The 22,463-nt window shown below is 43.7% G+C and overlaps 1 protein-coding gene across 1 annotated transcript; it reads right to left on the bottom strand.

Moving 5' to 3' along the window:
* Positions 1 to 1,257: 1,257 nt before the first annotated feature.
* LOC307034385 (uncharacterized protein) lies at positions 1,258 to 20,611 on the bottom strand. Its single transcript, XM_079673221.1, has 15 exons — positions 20,401 to 20,611; positions 19,411 to 19,548; positions 18,916 to 19,054; positions 15,216 to 15,357; positions 12,114 to 12,189; positions 11,612 to 11,799; positions 10,969 to 11,106; positions 10,661 to 10,799; positions 10,378 to 10,543; positions 9,873 to 10,014; positions 9,081 to 9,224; positions 8,759 to 8,814; positions 8,608 to 8,670; positions 7,969 to 8,048; positions 1,258 to 2,160 (listed from the first exon to the last, which is right to left on the bottom strand). Exons 3-15 carry the CDS (start codon positions 18,986 to 18,988, stop codon positions 2,056 to 2,058), a joined length of 1,512 nt encoding a protein of 503 aa, XP_079529347.1. The 5' UTR covers positions 18,989 to 19,054; positions 19,411 to 19,548; positions 20,401 to 20,611; the 3' UTR covers positions 1,258 to 2,055.
* Positions 20,612 to 22,463: the final 1,852 nt, after the last annotated feature.

Genomic DNA, 22,463 nt, shown 5'->3' with positions numbered 1-22,463 from the left:
CTGCTGATGTTCAGGTGTATATCAGTATGTAGTGTCTCTACTTTAAAGAGTCCTCTCCTGCTGATGTTCAGGTGTATATCAGTATGTAGTGTCTCTACTTTAAAGAGTCCTCTCCTGCTGATGTTCAGGTGTATAATCAGTATTTAGTGTCTACTTTAAAGAGTCCTCTCCTGCTGATGTTCAGGTGTATATCAGTATGTAGTGTCTCTACTTTAAAGAGTCCTCTCCTGCTGATGTTCAGGTGTATATCAGTATGTAGTTTCTCTACTTTAAAGAGTCCTCTCCTGCTGATGTTCAGGTGTATATCAGTATGTAGTGTCTCTACTTTAAAGAGTCCTCTCCTGCTGATGTTCAGGTGTATATCAGTATGTAGTGTCTCTACTTTAAAGAGTCCTCTCCTGCTGATGTTCAGGTGTATATCAGTATGTAGTGTCTCTACATTGAAGAGTCCTCTCCTGCTGATGTTCAAGTATCAGTATGTAGTGTCTCTACTTTAAATAGTCCTCTCCTGCTGATGTTCAAGTATCAGTATGTAGTGTCTCTACTTTAAAGAGTCCTCTCCTGCTGATGTTCAGGTGTATATCAGTATGTAGTGTCTCTACTTTAAAGAGTCCTCTCCTGCGGATGTTCATGTGTATATCAGTATGTAGTGTCTCTACTTTAAAGAGTCCTTTCCTGCTGGTGTTCAGGTGTATATCAGTATGTAGTGTCTCTACTTTAAAGAGTCCTCTCCTGCTGATGTTCAGGTGTATATCAGTATGTAGTGTCTCTACTTTAAAGAGTCCTCTCCTGCTGATGTTCAGGTGTATATCAGTATGTAGTGTCTCTACTTTAAAGAGTTCTCTACTGTTGATGTTCAGGTGTATATCAGTATGTAGTGTCTCTACTTTAAAGAGTCCTCTCCTGCTGATGTTCAGGTGTATATCAGTATGTAGTGTCTCTACTTTAAAGAGTCCTCTCCTGCTGATGTTCAGGTGTATATCAGTATGTAGTGTCTCCACTTTAAAGAGTCCTCTCCTGCTGATATTCAGGTGTATATCAGTATGTAGTGTCTCTACTTTAAAGAGTCCTTTCCTGCTGATGTTCAGGTGTATATCAGTATGTAGTGTCTCTACATTGAAGAGTACTCTCCTGCGGACAACTGCTTCGAGCTGTCCCGCCCCTTAGCCTGTCACGTACAATGTGTTGGATCACTAGCATATAGAAGTGTGAATGTTACATAGTGATGTCACTATGTTCTGGAAGTAAACAAAGGAGTCCAAAGGAGGCATTTGTTCTTTAATTGTTTTTTTCAGTTTGAGGTCATTCTGTACACTTATGTACATTAGAATCATCTCATAATTAAACACAATACAGTTAAGACACAATGCAATACGAAATAAAGCTTTCTGAATTAGCATAATCAACAAAGTCTTAACGGTATAACTTTCATTTATGTAAGATTTTTTTGTTCAGGTTAAATTAATTGAAGTTACTAATTTTTGCATTTGGTTTATATCATATAGAGACATAAAACACATTGCGAATAAAATCGATGGCAGCAAAACCTTCTGAAAAACACAATAAGAGTAACACTAGTCAACTATTCCATCAACAATGTGATGAGTTCAACCACCATCAAAACAACTCTAAACAAAACTGAATATTTTAAATCATTAAACTCTGGTCATATACATAATCTGGAATATTGAATTTGAATGTGTTTTATTTGGGAAAATGCAAAACTGTCCCTATTGGGTTTTTGCATATACAGTGTAATATCCATATACTGCTTTCACTCTCATACAAATATAATACACAATATCAGTAAAAACACTATATTTATCACAGCTATGGTTTGCATTCACCCAGATTTTGCTGCAAATGATTTTAATATCTGTAATTAATTCGATTTCCTTTGGTGAAAGTAGATAGTCCTTAATTCAGATTGTCAAATTCGGAGCATTAATTTCATCTTTAGGTGAAGTTAGGAATAAAAGCTTATGAAGTGCTGTTTGCTCAAAAGAGGCTGAACCTAAGGTTTTAAATTTGAGAGGCACCTACAAATATTCAGGTTTAATTTACAGGGGTTGCTCGGGTTGCGAGTCCCAGTTGAACACTTCTGGCGAGGCGTAGAGTTATGTCTGATGGCAGCCCTTCTCTCACCAGCTCATCTTTAATCTGTAGAAGAAAATAGAAATAAGTGCGAGATGTAGAAAGATATATGATTATTACATCATTGTTCTGTGTAAAGTGAGAATACTCTACCCAGTCTTGTAAAAAAACGTGTAAGGCAAAACGTAGTTTATTCACAAATAACCCTCTCAGGACGTGACAAAAAAAACATGGAGCTTGTGGTGACCATTATTAGTACATAATTCACCGTGTGAACCCGGACCCGTTAGTGAGGGTACCGGGGTTTGTGGTCATTCATGCTAGCTTATCATACAGAGCAGCACATGTACTTACCTCTTGTCAATTAACGGATAATAAAGTGTGGAAGTCCATTCTGAATACACCGCCTCTGACTCTTGTTCATCGGCTCTACACTGGTGACCCTGACGTTTTTGAGAAAGTTTCCGAATACTCAATGAACTCAATGGCTGATCGCGATGTTTTTGTAAAGCTGCCGGAGTTTTGGGAGCATGCCGCTGCGGCGTGGTTCGCACACGTGGTTTGCACACTTTGCCTGCCGACAGGTCCGTGATGGAGATTTGAAATATTTCCACGTGGTAGCAGCGATGGGAAGCTCCACGTCATCCAGGTTGGTGGGATTTATCACAGACCCCCCGCACCATGGCAAATATGAGGCGATTAAGGCCCTTCTCCTTAAGACGCCACGACACCCGACCGCTACCCGGTGCCGCACATTCAAGATTTTTCAGAACATCTGGCCGGTACGCTGGTGTTTTCTAAAGTGGACCTGGTGCGCGGATACCACCAGGTGCCCATGCATCCCCTGGACGTCCCTAAGAGAGCAGTGATAACACCGTTTGGACTTTTCGAGTTCCTGCGGATGCCTTTTGGGCTCAAGAACGCCGCTCAAACGTTCCAGCGCCTGACGGATTCGCTGCTACGGGGACCTGCCGTTTGTGTTCGTCTACCTGGACGACATACTCGTCGCCAGCGCTTCGGTGGAAGAGCACCTGTCACACCTCCTTTTCACGAAGCTCAGCCAACACGGGTTGATAATCAATCCTGCAAAGTGCCAGTTCGGGGTGTTTGACATTGACTTCCTCGGACACCGCGTCACCAAAGGTGGTGCAGCACCCCTGCCGGCGAAGGTTGAGGCTGTTGCGGCGTTTCCTTGCCCGGTCGCTCTGTGAGTTCCTGGGTATGGTGACTTTCTACCACCGTTTCATCGCCCGGGCCGCTCACATTATGCGGCCGCTGCATGAGGCTTTGAAGGGTACGACCCCCATCCAGGCGAGCGACTGGACGGCGGAAGCTGAGGTTGCTTTTACGGAGGTCAAGATCGCGTTGGCTCAGGCGGCCCTGTTGGCACACCCATCATCCACGGCTCCCACGACGGACCAGGTCACGGACCCCGGAGTACAGGCCCTGAAGGAGGACAGCTTGGGGCTGCGCTTCGAAGACGTGGCTTTCGGTGACGCAGGCGTTACTCTCCTGTGAGATGTCTCCACAGGTCTGCCAGGGCCAGTCGTTCCCGCCATTTGGAGGCGCTCCGTTTTTGAGGCGGTGCACGGCCTGTCTCACCCCGGCATTAAGCCTTCGGTGCGCTTGGTGGCCTCGAAGTTCGTCTGGCGGGGACTAAAAAAGGATGTGAGGACTTGGGCTGGTGAGTGCGTGGCTTGTCAGCGCGTTAAGGTGCATCGCCACAAGAAAGCCCCTTTGGAACGTTTCATGGTGCCGGAGAGGAGGTTTGACCACGTCAACATCGACCTGGTGCGTCCATTGCCCTCCTCTCAGGGTTTTTCCGACCTCCTCACCATGGTGGACCGGATGACCCGTTGGCCGGAGGCGGTTCCTCTTGTGTCGACGTCGGCGGCTGACATAGCCCGGGCTTTCATTGCGACGTGGGTGTGTCGGTTTGGCACCCCGTCGGACATTTCCTCTGACCGGGGTTCTCAGTTCACTTCTGAGCTCTGGAATGCCGTGGCGTGTGGTCTGGGGGTTAATCTTCACAGGATAACCGCTTATCACCCTCAGGCTAACGGCCTCTGTGAACGTTTCCACCGCTCCGTGAAGGCAGCACTCAGAGCCGGCCTGAAGTGCGGCAATTGGGTCGACAAGCTGCCTTGGGTAATGCTGGGCCTGCGGACCGCGCCCAAGATGGTCTACGGTCAGCCGTTGAGGGTTCCAGGGGATTTCCTCCCTAACACATCGGTTCCCTGGTCGGCGTCGGCGCAGCGGGTTTGCTACTCAGGTGTCCCGGGTTCCCACGGATCTCCGCTCGGCTGAGCACGTCTTCATACGGCACGATGCGCACAGGGGTCCTCTACAGCCTCCTTACGACGGACCTTTCCGAGTTTTGGAGCACGGGGACAAACACCTTGTGGTCGACCTAGGTGGTAAGGCCGAGCACGTCTCTGTGGACCGGGTGAAAGCGGCCCATTTGGATTTGGGTCAGCCGGTGGTGCTGGCACGACCTCCACGGCGGGGGCGCCCTCCGGCCTTGATCCCTGTCACTGAGTTGAGACCCGTTGTTCCGGTCTCGCCTCTTCCGGAGGCCGCAGAGGTCGTTTTTCTGACTCCCGTGCTCAGGAGTCGTGGGGGGTCATCCTGTCGTTACGCCCCGCCACGCTGACTTTGTTTATGGGTGAATTCTGGGGGGGCTTGTGTGGTGACACATTATTAGTACATAATTCACTGTGTGATTAGTGTGTGTTGCAACCTGGACCCGTTAGTGAGGGTACCGGGGTTGGTTGTCATTCATGCTGGCTTATCATACAGAGCAGCACATGTACTTACCTCTTGTCAATTCATGGATAATAAAGTGTGGAAGTCCATTCTGAATACACCGCCTCTACAAGCATTTTAACGGCCAAACTATCCTACAATTTAGAAATTTCCACTAAAAATAAATCGGGTGTCCGCCATGTTTTTTTTTTCTCCCGCAGGGAAAGTTTGCGATCACGTGACCTGGACACTGGTCATTAGAAATTAATAGGACAACATATTGTAACCATGTCACGTCTTGAGAGGGTTATACAGGCCACCTGTAACTAGATGTTGGATCTCAGTGGAGCAGGTGGGATAGACGAGAGCAAGCTGGTTACAATGATGACGAGATGCACAAGGCCAGTAAAAATTGCGAGAGGACACATGAACAGGAATGGAGAATATACACATGTCTTAGCAAGAGGGGACAAAAAGCTTTGCCTCCCTCGTGACTCCAACAGGACTCCTTTGTCAGTCTTCGTCTGTCTGGCGCTGAAGCTGACGCTCCAGGAAAGTGCTGCCTAAAATGGACACCAGTCCTGATTGCTTGTCACAGCTGTTGGGCCACGCCCCTTTAATTTGTTAACTCTATGCAGCTGATGGGCGCCAATTGAAACTGGCTCACTCCTCTGGCGGTTCTTAACACTAGAACCGCCAGAGGTCGCTGTATACCTAAAACCGCCAACGGGTAAAATGTACCCGCTATTGATTTGCAAGGTACAATGTTATTTTATTTATCATACAGAACAGTGAGTTTTGATCGCACAGGGATGAAACTTATACCAATAGAATCTGTGGAATCTCAGCTTTTCATATGATATAGGTTGTGCAGATAGCATGAAGTATAAAATATTGCTACAAGTGCTGATTTAAACGCTTGGTGTTAGACTTATGTTTTGTTTAGGTACAAATCTCTCAATCTCTCTCTATCTATCTATAACTATCTATCGATCCATCTGTAATGGTCTGTTCTATGAATATATAATTGTCTACATAAACAGATGACGCGGACTACTTCTCTCATTCCGAGTGTCCATCTTTATTCAACTGGCACGTAACCTGCACACATGCATTAGGTCCTCAACGTGAGCTCAGTCATCCAAGATCTTGTATTCTCCAAGATGTTACACTATCTATATCCTGATAGCAGCTGACTCTGGACAATTATCCATCCTCATCCTCCTTGATTTAAGTGCAGCCTTTGACACCATTTCCCACTCCACCCTCCTTGACCGACTTACATCCATTGGCTTATCTGACACACCCCTAGACTGGTTTCACTCATATCTCTCCGGCCGTACTCAGTTCATTCAGTTAAAATCATTCACATCCCATCCCTCCCTCATCTCCTCCGGTGTCCCCCAGGGCTCTGTCCTTGGCCCCATCCTCTTCATCATCTACCTCCTCCCCCTTGGACAGATTTTCCGTAAACATAACATCAATTTCCACTGCTATGCGGACGACACCCAGCTATACGTCTCCTCCAAACCCTCTTCCACCTTCCCACCCCCCTCCCTCTGTACCTGTTTACAGGAAATCAAATCCTGGTTCACCTCAAATTTCCTAAAACTCAACAGTGATAAAACTGAGGTAGTCCTCATTGGTTCAAAACTCACACTCACCAAGCAACCCAGTTTTACTCTCACCATCGACAACTCCCCGGTTTCCCCCTCCCCTCAGGTCAAGAGTCTGGGTGTCGTCCTCGACAGCACCCTCTCCTTCCACACCCATATCAACAACACCATCCGGTCTGCCTATTTTCATCTCAGAAACATCAACCGCCTCCGCCCCTCACTCACTCCCCACAGTGCCGCTATCCTGGTCCACTCTCTCGTCACCTCCCGCTTGGACTATTGCAATTCCCTTCTCTATGGTCTCCCCCACAAACACCTACACAAACTCCAACTGGTCCAAAACGCTGCTGCCCGTATCATCACCAGAACCCCTGTCATCAGTCACATCACCCCTGTACTACACCAACTCCACTGGCTTCCCATTAAACACCGCATTGACTACAAGATCCTCTTTCATACTTTCAAAGCCATTCATAACCTCGCCCCCCCATACCTGTCTAACCTTGTCCATGTCAACATTCCCACCCGGTCTCTTAGGTCTGCCTCCTCCATCACTCTCAAAGTTTTCCCAGCCCGTCTCTCCACCATGGGGTCAAGAGCCTTCAGCCGCTCTGCCCCTCACCTCTGGAACTCCCTCCCCCCTGATATTAGAAACATGGACACTATCACCACTTTCCAAACTCACCTCAAAACCCACCTGTTCAGGCAAGCGTATGGCTGACCTGTGCTGCAAGCTGTATGTTTTTAGTAATTATGTTTTTAAACTGTGTTTTGCTTTTAACTATGTTTGTAAAAATTGTTTTTAACCTTGTTGTACGGCGACCTTGAGTGGCTTGAAAGGCGCCTTATAAAATAAATGCATTATTATTATTATTATTATTATAACTATATATCTATCGCTCTCTTTCTCTATCTATCTATCTATCTATCTCTCTCTCTATAAGGAACCACAGTGGACAAAAGGCGTTGCTATAGCAACACGTCATGTTTACGCTGCATTTTCTATGAGGTAAATATTACCCGCTGGTGGATATAGGTATAAATGGCAATTTATTTGGCGATTTTTTCAATCTGACTTCCTATTGACAATTTTTAACAACAGAGGGTGCTATATGACACACTTTCAGGAAAAGTCACGGACTGGGGGACTTTAATATGTTATGGATAAAAAGTTACATACAATAAAAAAACCGCTGCGGGTAAAATCTACCCGTTGGCGGTTCTAGTGTTAATGAACTTTTTACTTACATTTTTTTACAATCGCATTAACCTTATGTAATAAAGTTGTGAGGTTAACCCTAATACAGTTACCCTTAGTCACTAAAGCCCTTTACATTGTATACAATTTTATTTCAAAAAAAAAAATGTATGTTTTATCTGAGTTTCTCATGGTATTCTCTGAACACCTTGAAGGCCCTGACGGTTCACCACTGGATTTTGGAAATATAGGCAGAAAAACCATTCGGAAACTTTAAATTGATGCTTTGACACATCTGATTTCTGAGAGGCTGACCTGTTGTATGGTGGTACTCCTGATGAGGTCCTCAGACAGTGGAAACGCAGAGGAAATCTTGATTCTCATAGCTACAACACCTAGAAGAACAGTGACTTGACATTACAATGCAGGCCAGAAGAGTGCTGAAACAGTAATATACATAGAGAACCTCAACTGCGATTGTTCTTATTCAACTATGTGCATTAAGAGATACAGAGGTGGGCCAAATTGTGTTTGTACTGCAATTTGGTTTTCTGTTTACCATCCTGCAGTATGCAAAACCCCTCTTCGTGAAAACATACTTTAAAACGTCACCATTTGTCGTAACTGTGTTAATTTTGTCAACAAAAAATATGACGAAAAATGTTCGTCAACGACCTTTTTTACATGACTAAGACGAGACGATGAGGAGCTAAAAATAGTTTTTGGAAAATAAAAACTATGACGAAATGTATATTTTGTTATCGACTAAAACGTAATGATTTTTCTTCGACTAAAACTGAACTAAAACGTTTTAAGTTGTTGTCGACTAAATCTAGACTAAAACTATGAAGGATAAAAAGGACTAAAATGTGACTAAAACTAATAACCATTTTCGTCTAAAGATTAAGACTAAATCTAAAATAGCTACCAAAATGAACACTGTGTCGTATTCACCTTCTTTTGAGACTCCAGTTACCGGTGTTGTTGTTGATGGAACGGATGTATTTATTGTTGACTCTGTAAGGCGGAAAGGAGAACACAAGAAAGATTACCAAGGAAAATAGAAATGGAAGTTAAAAGTAGAAGCTAAGACCGTTTGACTCACCATTTCCAACACTCACAATGACACATCGCAGTTCAGACTGATATTTGGTGGTTGAACTGTGGAAACATATAAATACGTTAAGTCCTTTACAAAATGGTGACACAAATCTTTAGCACCAAGTAATATATTCAATGAAATACATAAACCTACTGCCTGGAGTCCATTTCCCATTATCTTTTAGGAACCTGAAAACTAAATTAATCGCCAAACTCCTTTCTTATCTTTTATATTTATACTGACAGACCTAAACACCTTTGCCTTCAGTTAAAAGCTTTCCTCATACGTTGCTATAGGCTAATGTTCAGCCGATCAGGTGACTGACTTCGTGATTGATTGGACGACAAAACAGATGGGATGGCTTTCTCCGTCTTCTTCTTGAGACGGCGTCCATCTCAGGAGGAACCGTCCTGCTCCTAATGAACTCTTGTTTATGTTGTACGGCCCGCTGAACAGCAGCTCAAACGTCCTTTAAAAAAACAGCAGAAGAGTTACATGTTATCAATTCTAATTCTAGAGCATTATTGTAGCGACAAAAACGTTTTTTTATATAAATATATAGTGAAGTAACGACCGAAGTTGCTCTCCCTGTGTGTTTGGTAATCCAATGACCTGACTTAACTTTCTTTTTAATGCCGTTTTTCATGCCTTCATTGCAGTTGTTCTACGGTAAGCTGATTTTACATTAAGTGGTCAAATCAATATATATATATATATATATATATATATATATATATATATATATATAATATAATATACATATGCCTTTAAAAGTCTGAGCTTGTAAAACTACTGAGACAACATGGTGCTTATGCACAATTTACTTTAGGGCCCTGAATGCATTACCCACTGTGTGTAAAAATATTAGCACCATACAGTTGGTTGGTTCAGTTAAAGTTTCACTCTTGCCAAACCTGTCTTGGGTGTTTAAATGACACAAGACGACATATCAGATTCCTTGTGCACCTGAAAATCTTTAAAGAATTATTACAATTTGTCCCCGCCCTATTGACTGTGGGTAAAAGTATTGTTGATCTAACCAGTGAATGTCCTATGTCATTAACCTTTGGTATTTTGTTATGTAAGTTCTTTACATTTATTTCTATGTTAGACTTACGTGGAGACATTAGCCTCTGCATTGACGCTGATAGAAAGGGTCTGATTGACAGGGGCGTACAGTTGAGCTTTGTTGGCTGGAGTTGGTGTCAGGAACCTGGGCAGATAGAGTCCCTCTGTGCAGGAGGGCACCGAGGGGTCCACTGGAAAAATAAAGAAACGTTTTTAAGGACGGCAATGCCTTTAGGGTCGTCTATGCATCAGTTGTTCTGAGACTTTAAAATATCTTGCCTACTGTTTGATTGCCATAAACTTTTGTCAAATCTAAACCCATTTTAACTCTTTGAGAACTGATTCCTTTTTTTTTTTTTTTTTAAACCATAAATTGGAAGAATAAAACAAATTCAAACCGTATCCATCGCTAGCTAGCAGAGGAATCATCCAATCAATCATGTTCGTTAATGAAAGACCCCAAAAGTTATGACTTTGACAATTCACTCTCAAATAACTGATGATCAACAAGTTCCACGATAAATAACTTCAGGCAAAATAATAACAAGTCTTACCCCTTACAACAAACTGGACAGGTATTTTGCTGATAGCACTGGTGACTGTCAGCCCTCCGTTTTGAGTCAGAGAGATGTTCTGCCTGGGAAAGTCCTCCATCACCATCTGGACAATGTACGAACCTTCGTTTACGCTGCTGGTGGGGCTGAAGGACAGAATACAGGACTGAAAGAGGACAAAAGGGGACAAGAGGTAAACAAAAAAGCTTTTCCTGTCAAGTAATGAAATGCCATTTTTTTTTTACAATGTCACCTTCAAGCATCAGTGAATGTAGCTACTCACTTCTGAGAGGCTGAGAACAGACGGCGTAGTGCACTGGCTACACTCTGACAGGGAGGAGTTTGCGTATCTGCATCTGACCTCATCTCCATCAGGATCAAAGTCCAGCAGGTGGAAATCTCTCTGACAGTTTGAAGGAACTCTGACAGAGAAAAACAATATGTGAAGCACGAGCCAGGCAGCCAACCGATCTGCTGTTGCTCAATTTTGTCTAGACAGAGTTAAGTATTAAATGTCAAAGGATGTGTTGTGGCATAAAATGGTAGAACTGCTGACAAATAGATAGACAAAGAAACCGTGAGGGGGGTCACCTCAAGGCTGGCAGGATTGTGGTCTGGGGCGATGTGTTGGCTTGTCCGATGTCCGACCTGTTCCTCAGCTCCACTCCAGTCACAGCTCTCCAACTTGTGATGCCATTGTCATTAAATATCCAGTTACCGCCAGTCAACCTTCATGAGAAAGTACATTGTTAACATGCAGCACAGAACCTGGCACATGTGTACCCATGTCTTGCATAAGCGTTCTTGTAACTTGGAAACTATTCTAATATTAAATATGTTTAAAAATCATTATGACCAGAGTGAAATAAATTATTGGAACAATATTGTTGTGACACCCAGAGCTTTACCTTGCATTACATTTCATTTAGCTGACACTTTTATTCAAAGCGATTTACAATAACTTACAAAAACCTAAATATGGTTGTGGTTTCTTTCCTTGGTGTCGTACTGTTTTACCACCTTTACAACATGCTTAGCAACGCTAAGTTATAATATTGTCATGCCAATAAAGCAATTTGAATTTATATAGACCACGACCAATTAAATTGAACCTTATTTTTCTCTTTTTGCAATTACCAATCTTTTCTTTAAATTTCTTCAAACAGTTTAATTGTGATTTGTGTACCCTCTTTTAAACAACAGACCACGTTATGTGTATTATTATGGAACTCACTCTAATTGGAATTGAGAGTTGCTGGGAACCCGCAGAGTCCAGATTCCCTCTATTTGACACCACTCTCCACTGCTCTCCTGTTCCACCACGTTTAGCACCAGAGAAGTCTGATTCCCGCAATTTAGAGAAGAGCAGTCCCAGGGGAAGCTCCCGCATTCATCGAAGGTCAGCTTATAGCGAAGGACAACCTGTAGTTATTACAGTGGCCGAGTGTTATTCCAGGGAAAGAAGACATGAAAGGTTTGGAAAATATGACAAAAAAAATCTGTCTTGTTTTTTTAGATAACATGAATGTCATCACATGGTCCAGGTTCCATACAGAGACAACAAGCGAATGTGAATCCATCTAATGTTCTAAGAATAAGGTTTTCCACAATTACTGTTTTTACTTTTTCAGCTATTATTCATTCACAAACGTGTGAAGTTATTCTACTTATATATTGTCAGATACATAAATAGATTTCAACAGATAACTATTGAATTAAAAGAAAACTGTACATACCGTGAGAGATCCATCTGCATTAGTGTTTTTTGGGTAGTAAGTCATTACTGTCCCGTAAAAATGAGATGACTGGGCGCTGCAGACCAGCAGTAGAAGCAGCAGAGAGACAAACATAGTAAAGTTGTTACTTTCTCCACACAATGAGAGTAAATGACTACCAAGGCTAAATCATTTACTTAAATAGTAGAACAAATAACCAGGAAACTACTGGGTATGAGGAAATGTTCTTATGCCAAAAAGATATGAAGATATGAAGCTTGTAAAACCTGATGTGAGTTATTGTGGTTCGTGGTTTAGTTCAGTCAGACAACTCAGGTGTTTCTCTAACATGTTTATTAGAAGCAGGATATAGTTGAGTTTGGCGTCTAGGCTCTGGCCTCATCACTCCACAGCTATACATGAGTGATGATTAAATAACTAACCCCCCGAGCCCACAGGTGGAAGCTGGGGTGGTGGTGGGGCAGGCGAGCAGCAGCGACGTGGAAGTGGGGTATTGTGGTAGTATTTTGTGTTGTTGTTGAATTAGGGCGGGTCATACTCAGGTGCCAACATGAATCTGGGTGTGTCTATTTTATGTGTTTTTTTATGGGGAATTCAAAATATGAGCTTATTTTTTGGATAGGATAACTCTAACCTACATCGTTGTGTATTTCTGAATTGGCAATTTTACACTTTCGAACCTCTATATAAGATAGTAAAAGATATAAGGGAGATAATTGATATTGACAAAGCCAAATCATTTGTACATATGTATTAACAGGTGAACTGCAAATATATAAATGGATAAGATTACAAAGATCAATCTTCTGGGCCCAGGAGTTCACAACTTTTAATCCCTATCTGATCAGATCAGATTTGGATTTTGGGGAGTTCAAAACCAAAAAACAGGATTGGGATCACTTTGATATCCGACCAGATCAGGAAATCCAATCCAAGCTTTAATCTGGATCAAATCTTCAAAACGGGTAGTTCAAACCGACAACACAGGATTGGGATCAGTTTGATCCCAAAAAACTGGATTATCCTGATCCCACCAGAGGGGTGGATTTCCAGTGGATTACCAGAGCAAAATATGCTGTACCATTTATTTAAAAATATGTTTCAATATAAATAAGATGGAAAAGTTTGTTAACTGAAATAATACACAATTTTTAGCCTTCATGGCAAATCAATTTTATTTTACATTTTTTGGTCACGTTTGTGGTGGCCTATTTTGTTTTCAACCAAATGTTGATGACATAAATGTTTATGCTCATGAAAGTATCACAACAAAGATTGTCAATCACAAATGTAATTTAGATTAAAGAAAAAATACCTTCAACAAAAAAAAAGTCAATCTGTCATCACCTTTCAAAAGTAATTGCGGACAATAGATGTCTGCAATGTGGTCTCTTGTCTTCCTTGTATTATTGTTCATGTCCACTAGATGGCGATCGGTAGGATTAAAGCACTGATATTCAGGATCTAGTCATCTTGAAAAATCGTCATCTGGATCAGGCTGATCCTATCCTGAATTGCTTTGAACTCCAGGGACAAAATCTGGCCGACTTGTCTGATCCTGGATCACAAAAAATGGGATTTCAAAATCTGATCGGATTGAGATTAAAAGTTTTGAACTCCTGGGCCCAGACTTCTCGAACTTTGCCAGGTTGCACAAATCCTGCTTTGACTCATTCGTGGACATCAGTCTCATGCTGGTCTCCTGAGCTCTGATCCCTCCAACCCTCTCTTCCTGTGAAAACTACTTAGCAGAAGCCTCGGTCACCATTTTTTTTTTTTGCTTTGAGTATGGCAAGGCCAGTTGAGTACCTCCATGGGGGTTTTGATGACGTTTTTCACCTCCGAAGCGCTTAGCAAGCAGGTGAGAGGTGACTCTGACACACCTTCTGACCAGCTGATCAAGTCTCCAATGCTGGAAGCCTCACAATTGATGTCAGGTGTCCTTCTGGTCCTGACAGGAGTCCCCCAGCTGAGTGTCTGGGTCCCCCTCTCCCCTAATGGCCAGGATTCTCTCCACCCCCTCTCTCCTTCTGATCCTCAGAGCACAGCAGTGTTTGGAGCATGGCTTCACTGTGGGCCTACCAAGCAGATCTTCTCACAGTTGGCATCACAAGGTCCAGCACCTCCTTCCTCTGGGACTTGAGGCAGTCCAGCTGAAACAGGATGTGCCTAGGCTCACTAGCAACAATAAAGTGTTCTTCTTTGATCTTTGCAGGAAAAGATTGGTCACTGCCCTCAGCTTCCATCATCACATTTGTTAGGTCAATCCGCCCATCAAAGAGGATGCAGGAGATCCCCCCCCCCCCCCCCCATCTTCTCAAACTCTCTCATCAACTGTTCCTGTGCTCTCTTGACCTTGTTCTTATCAATCACTTTACTTGTGTTGTGCTCTGTGATGATTCCTGCATCAATCAGAGCTGCAGTTGGTCTCAGCCCTATGCCATACCTAACAGCAAGCGCAATATTTGGAATATCAAAGTTTTTCTGTACTTTTGTTGAAGCTGCATGCTCAGGCTCAGTTTCAGGGAAGAGCTCAACTTCAGGGACAAACTCATCTTCAGCACCACTCTCCAATTCCAGATCCTCATCACCATCTGCCCAAAATCTCTTAACCATTTGGTGGGGTCCTTTACTTCCAACCTTCTCTTTCTGTCCCTTGATGTATGCAAGATATTTTAAAGGAATCCTTTTCTCTCTGCTTCAGGAACAGTTTATGTGGGCTTGGATCAGACAGCCATCAAAGCCTCCCAAAGCCTCTACAACTGCTAATCTGACACTTGCAAGTCAAAATATCAAATAATTTGTCTAACTTGACACTAAACTTCTCTTTGGCATCAAGCTTGTCCTTCCCAGGTGAAAATGTCACTGCCTAATTCCAGACTTAGTTGGTTCAGTTAAACTTACACTCTTGTCAAACCTGTCTATCCATATCAGATTCCTTGTGCACCTGAAAGTCTTTAGAGAATGATTAGAATTTGTTTGTGTGCCCACCCCACCCTGTGGCTAAAAGTATTTTGCATCTAACTAGAGAATGTCCTATGTCATTAACCTTTGGTATTTTGCTATGTAAGTTCTTTACATTTAGTTGTATGCAAGACTTACGTGGAGACATTAGCCTCTGCATTGACGCTGATAGAAAGGGTTTGATTGACAGGGGCGTACAGTTGAGCTTTGTTGGCTGGAGTTGTAATCAGGAACCTGGGCAAATAGAGTCCCTCTGTGCAGGATGGCACCACGGGGTCCACTGGAAAAAAAGTGGACCACCAAAAGTTTTTAAGGACGGCAATGCCTTTAGGGTCATATATGCATCAGTTGTTCTGACACTTTAAAATATATTGCCGACTGTTTGATTGCCATAACCTTTTGTCAAATCTAAACCCATTTTAACTCTTTGAGAAGTGATCCCATTTACTCTCAAATAACTGATGATCAACAATCTCCATGATGAATAACTTCAGGCAAAATAATAACAAGTCTTACCCCTTACAACAAACTGGACAGGTATTTTGCTGACGGCACTGTTGAGTGTCAGCCCTCCATTTTGAGTCAGAGAGATGGTGTTACGGTGGGTGAAGCAAGCAGGACCGAAATGCAGATTACACTGATATTGCCTTTATTTCAAGGATAAAATAATAACTTGGACAAAACAGAACACTCACCGGTGAACTCAGTCACAAACAAAAGACGAACCAACACTGAACCCAGGAAGAGACAATACTAAATACAGGGAGGGGTAATCACAAGACGAGAAACAGCCGGGCAGGGGAGGAGAAACACAAGGGCAACAGGTGAACACAATCAGACAATCAGACACACCAGGGAAACTAACGACAGGAGGAAAAACACAGGGAAAAGGACCAGACAATATACAAAGAGGAAAACATGACAGGGAGAACAGCAAAACACCCAAAACAAGACATACAAAACGTGACATAACACAATAATCGTAAAAGAACCCCCCCTCAAGGGACGGATTCCAGACGTCCCTAAAAAAAAAAAACACAAAAGTCCAAAACCTCAAGCAGGGTGGGTGGAGGGGGTCCGGAGGAGGGACGGCCCGGGGGCAAGGCAGAGTCCATGGTGGGGCGAATGCCACAGCGGGCGAACTCAGGGGGCTGAGCATGAGGGCGAGGACCACGACAGGTGGAGTCAGGGGGCCGGGCCCGAGGGAGAAGATCGCAGCACTCAGGGGGCCGGGCTCGAGGGCGAAGACGGCGGCTCTCAGGGGGCCGGGCTCGAGGGCGAAGACCAGACAGCTCCGGAGGCAGGGCAGGACCCGGTGTCGGCCGAACAGGAACAGGAACCGGAGCCGGTGGGGCAGGCTTCAGCAGGATCCCCCACGGAAGAGGACCAGGAGTTGGCAGGACCCCCGGCAAGACAGGTGATGGTGGGGCCTCCAATGAAACAGGACAAGGGGTTGGCAGGACCCCCGGCAGGAGAGTAGTCGGCGGGGACCTCCAACGGGACTGGACATGTAGCTGGCAGGACCCCCAGCGGAACCCCCAACAGGACAGGACACAGGATTGGCAGGACTCCCGGCAGGACCCCCGGCAGGACCCCCGGCAGGACCTCCAACGGCACGGGACATAGGGTTGGCAGGACCCCCGCCAGAAGAGTAGTCGGCGGGGCCCCCAACGGCAAAGGACACAGGGTTGGCAGGACCCCGGCAGAGGAGCAGTCGGCGGGACCCCCAACGGGACATAGGATTGGCAGGAACCCCGGCAGAAGAGTAGTCAGCGGGACCCCCAACGGGACAGGACATGGAGTTGGCAGGACCCCCAGCGGAACCTCCAACGGCACTTCAGTAGGGACTTGAGTTGGGACTTGAGTAGGGACTCGAGAGGGGACTCGAGAGGGGACTTGAGAGAGGACTTGAGAGAGGACTTGAGAGGGAACTCGAGAGGTGACTTGAGAGGGAACTCGAGAGATTACTTGAGAGGGAACTCGAGAGATTACTTGAGAGGGGACTTGAGAGGGAACTCGAGAGGAGACTCGAGAGGGGACTCGAGAGGAGACTCGAGAGGAGACTTGAGAGGAGACTTGAGAGGGGACTTGAGAGGGGACTTGAGAAGAAACTGGAAAGGTGACTCGAGAGGGAACTTGAGATGGGACTAGAGTTGGGACTTGAGAAGGGACTAAAGGAGGGACTGGAGAAGTGACTAGAGATGGGACTAGAGAAGCGACTAGGGAAGTGACTAGAGAAGGGACCTGAGGAGGGACTAGGGAAGGGACTAGAGAAGGGACTAGAGAAGGGACTAGAGAAGGGACCTGAGGAGGGACTAGGGAAGGGACTAGAGAAGGGACTAGAGAAGGGACTTGGGAAGGGACTTGGGAAGGGACTAGAGGAGGGACTAGAGAGGGGACTCGAGAAGAGACTAGAGAGGGGACCAGAGGAGGGACTAGGGAAGGGACTAGAGAAGGGACTAGAGAAGGGACTTGGGAAGGGACTTGGGAAGGGACTAGAGGAGGGACTAGAGAGGGGACTCGAGAAGAGACTAGAGAGGGGACCAGAGAAGGGACCAGAGAAGGGACTAGAGAAGGGACTTGAGTTAGGACTCGAAAAGAGACTAGAGAAGGGACCAGAGATGGGACTAGAGATGGGACTATAGCAGCTGGGGCCAGATCTGGGTCTGGAACAATGGCTGCTGGGGCAAGAACTGGGGCCGGGACCATGGCTGCTGTGGCCAGAACTGGGTCTGGAACCATGGCTGCTGGGGCCGGAACCACGGCCGGAACCATGGCCGCTGGGGCCAGAACTGGGTCTGGGACCATGGCTGCTTGGGCCGGAACTGGTTCTGGAACCATGGCTGCTGGGGCCAGAACTGGGGCCGGAACCATGGCTCTTGGGGCTCGGGCTGCTAGCCTGGACTTGCGACTCCTTTTAGGAGCCGTTTGGAGGCTCCGTGGACCTCCAAAAGCCAGACGAGTTCCAGAGAACGGCTCCTGGACAGGAGCAGGAGCTGGGGCAGAAGCAAGGGTTGAATCCAAACGGACCACACTGATGCGTGTGGTGTCATAAAGGGAATTGGGAGGCAGAGAGCTAGCATGCCTGAGGCTAGCAGGCAGGGGATAACACACCGAGAGGAACTCCAAAATCCAGCCAGGTAAGAATCTCACCAAGCCTGGTTTCTCCATAGTTATCTGGCACGCCTCTGCCAGAGCAGCCTCTCGCTGCTGAACCCCGGACGCTCCCATCCATCGATCAGAGCAGGTAGCCAGAGAAAAGGTCAAATCCAACAATTCCTGCTCAAAAGAATCTGCTGGACCCATCCTTGGTTGGTTCGTACTGTTACGGTGGGTGAAGCAAGCAGGACCCAAATGCAGATTACACTGATATTGCCTTTATTTCAAGGATAAAATAATAACTTGGACAAAACAGAACACTCACCGGTGAACTCAGTCACAAACAAAAGACAAACCAACACTGAACACAGGAAGAGACAAGACTAAATAAAGGGAGGGATAAACACAAGACGAGAAACAGCCGGGCAGGGGAGGAGAAACACAAGGGCCACAGGTGAACAAAATTAGACAATCAGACACACCAGGGAAACTAACGACAGGATGAAAGACACAGAGAAAAGGACCAGACAATATACCAAGAGAAAAACATGACAGGGAGAACAGCAAAACACCCAAAACAAGACATACAAAACGTGACATAACACAATAATCGTAACAGATGGTCTGCTTGGGAAAGTCCTCCATCACCATCTGGACAATGTGCGAACCTTCGTTTACGCTGCAAAATGCTTTTTTTTTACAACGTCACCTTCAAGCATCAGTGACTGTAGCTACTCACTTCTGAGAGGCTGAGAACAGACGGCGTAGTGCACTGGGTACACTCTGACAGGGAGGAGTTTGCGTATCTGCATCTGACCTCATCTCCATCAGGATCAAAGTCCAGCAGGTGGAAATCTCTCCGACAGTTTGAAGGAACTCTGACAGAGAAAAACAATATGTGAAGCACGAGCCAGGCAGCCAACCGATCTGCTGTTGCTCAATTTTGTCTCGACAGAGTTAACTATTGAATGTCAAAAGACAATGAGGTGATTGTCATTTGGTAGGAAATGGATATTTCATGCAATCTGACCCACTTGTTGCTCACTGTTAGCTCCAGGAAACCTTTTTTTTTTTATTTAAGCGTGAATCTGAAGTTAAAACCGAGATAAACCAATAAAATAAACCAAATGTACACACAATGTGACGTTTTTCTTGTTTTAAAAGGATGTGTTGTGGCATAAAATGGTAGAACTGCTGACAAATAGATAGACAAAGAAACCGTGAGGGGGGTCACCTCAAGGCTGGCAGGATTGTGGTCTGGGGCGATGTGTTGGCTTGTCCGATGTCCGACCTGTTCCTCAGCTCCACTCCAGTCACAGCTCTCCAATTTGAGATGCCATTCTTATTATTTATCCAGGCACCGCCAGTAAACCTTCATGAGAAAGTACATTTTGTACGTGCTGCACAGAACCTGGCACATGTGTACCTATGTCTTGCATAAGCGTTCCTGTAACTTGGAAACTATTCTAATATTAAATATGTTTGAAAATCATTATGACCAGAGTGAAATAAATTATTGGAACAATATTGTTGTGACACCAAAGACTTTACTTTGCATTACATTTCATTTAGCTGATTTGAAGCGATTTACAATAACTTACAAAAACCTAAATATGGTTGTGGTTTCTTTCCTTGATGTCTTACTGTTTTACCCCCTTTACAACATGCTTGGCAACGCTAAGTTTTAATATTGTCATGCCAATAAAGCAATTTGAATTTGTATAAACCACCACCAATTAAATTGATTTATTAATCAAACTTAATTTTCAGGTTTTGCAAATACCAAACTTTGACAACAAGTACCTCATTCAAAGGTACGGATCAGGATTAGGGCCACATTATTTATTTTTTTGGGAGGATTTGAAAAAATTCTGACTTTAATATCAGAATTCTGACTTTTTTCTCAGAACAAAAAAAAAAAATGTTTTGGGAGAAAATCAATTCTGACTTTAATCTCAGAACAAAAAGAAACGTTGTTTTTTTCAAATCCTCCCCAAAAAATAATCATGTCGCCCTAATCGTCTTCCGTCCAAATGTAATGCAAAAACTGTGCCTTGTCAATCCTTCTAATTGCAGTTTTCTAAGAATAACATTTTCCAAAATGTCTGTTTTCACTTTTTCAACTATTATTCATTCACAAACAGTTAGTTATGTGAAGTTATTCTAGTTATGTATTGCCACATTTCAACAGATAAATATTGAATTAAAAGAAAACTTTACGTACCGTGAGAGACCATCTGCATTAGTGGTTTTTGGGTAGTAAGTCATTACTGTCCCGTAAAAATGAGACGACTGGGCGCTGCAGACCAGCAGTAGAAGCAGCAGAGAGACAAAAATAGTCAAGGTTTCTCCACACAATGAGAGTAAATGAATACCAAGACTAAATCATTTACTTCAAAAGACAGCCCTTCTTCGTCCCTCCCTTCCCCTTTGTGCTTTGTGGATGTCATCCACTCGGAAGGCCTTTTGAGTGAATAGTAGAACAATAAACCAGGAAACTGCCGGGTATGAGGAAATGTTTGGTGATAGGGTTTATTCCAAAGAAGAGATACTTATTTACAGATGTGTGAGTCCAGGTAGAAATCAATTGTATGAAACAATTAGACTAGATTGACTTAAAGGATTTTTATTGTAAAGAAAAACCTAAATTAACAAACAATTCAGACAACACTCAGGGTCCATTAAACCGTCACAGAGTGTGAGGTAAATAAGAAAGATTCAGGGACTGCTCTTTAAATTCCACTCCTAATACATAAAAGGAATTGGATCCAGAAAAAAAAAGAAACACTTGGATGCAATTTAATAGAATTTGGATGCACCCTTTGCATTAGTATTGGAATGCGGCCCGACCAATGAACAATGTCAAATTTGGCTCCAAGCTACTCTGTACCATGCTCCTAGTTTATTTGTTACTCAGTGTTTTTGGATATAAATGGGAGGATGTTCCGGCGGTAAACTGTTATTGTTGATATCATTTATATGTTGTAAAGTTAAGTACAGGGTAGTGTGTGGAAACGTGGAAAAAGGTAAAACATGACACCAACATGATGTTTTTTATGAAAAGAAAACATGCAGTTTTATTAACAAAATTAACAAAAACAAGATTCCTCTTTCCTCTCATTCCAGTCACATACAAAGCAATAGAGCCCGCCTTCCCAATTCAAATTGGCCAATCAGGTCATTTGATTAGTTGCGATTGGTCACAAACTTAACAAAAACCTCAATTACTAATTTATTGTCATAATTACATTATTTACTTTCAAATAATACATTTTAACCAAACATCTTTGAGTGTCATCAATTCAACTTCATCATCATAAATTTGACCAATCACAGTTTAGACCCCGCCCACTCTCAAACCACAAATCAAGACTGATGGAGAACTAAAACTCAGCTCATGGATTTCATGATAGCGTTTCTGTTTATCATTAACTTCTCTTTACAAACATGTTTTTATTTTAGCAGACGGAGAGAGTTTGGATCTTCCTCTCACATTTGAAGAGCGGTTTGCTTAACAGTGAGGGTATTTCTGATCTTGCTGTTTTAGATCTGATAGTCAACTGAAAAGCAAATGTTCCTGCAGGGGTCAGTAAAAGTTCACGTTGAATCAACAAGTGTTGCTCTGACGAGGCGTAGAGTCATGTCTGATGTCAGCCCTTGTCTAACAAGTTCATCTCTTATCTGCAGAAGAAAAGAGTTGTGCTAAAATATATGATCATGAAAAAAATCAGATATCATAGTTCTGTGTGAAGTGAGTGCTGTTATTCTTATATTGCATAGTCCTTACCAGGCCATGGCCCTCGTGGCCCTCGTTCAATTCAATTCAATTCAATTATGCGATTCGGGGCGATACGATGCGATTCAACACGATGCAAAAATAATGATACTTCAATATGATAAGACAGAGGATTTTAGTTTTTTTCCTTATATGCAGCAAATCCTACATTAAAAAAAAAGTGCTTTACATATTTGGTACTGCACATCCCATCATGCCGTTTATTTTTGTACCTTTAAAAGCTCTCCAGAGTATAGTACAATTGTATAACACCTCACAGTTAAACAATGTAAGGATGAATTGCTCATGATTAACAATGGGCAAATAACAGCTACCATAGTGCAATGCCCATACAGCTGCCAGCCTGATGTGCTTAACACTCAGAGGCTAACTCACCAGTGAGCAGAAAGCAGTGGTTTCTATATGAACAATAAAGAATACAAATAACCTTTCACAAACAGGTATTTCATAACTGCTTACAGTAAGGAAGACATTTAAATTATTATTGGCCG

The sequence above is a fragment of the Notothenia rossii genome (genome assembly GCF_949606895.1).
Source record: "Notothenia rossii genome assembly, chromosome: 3".
NCBI lineage: Eukaryota > Metazoa > Chordata > Actinopteri > Perciformes > Nototheniidae > Notothenia > Notothenia rossii.
This window is presented reverse-complemented; position numbering and strand designations above follow the sequence as displayed.

Excerpts from the sequence above, each read along its gene's own strand:
- LOC307034385 (XM_079673221.1), bottom strand. The coding sequence starts at position 18,988 with ATGCAGATACGCAAACTCCTCCCTGTCAGAGTGTACCCAGTGCACTAC. Across the intron at positions 12,190-15,215 it reads GCAGAGGCTAATGTCTCCAC|CGCCCAGTCATCTCATTTTT; the intron begins GTAAGTCTTGCA and ends GCTGGTCTGCAG. Across the intron at positions 8,815-9,080 it reads GTCGTCCAATCAATCACGAA|TTCAACCACCAAATATCAGT; the intron begins GTCAGTCACCTG and ends ATGTTTCCACAG.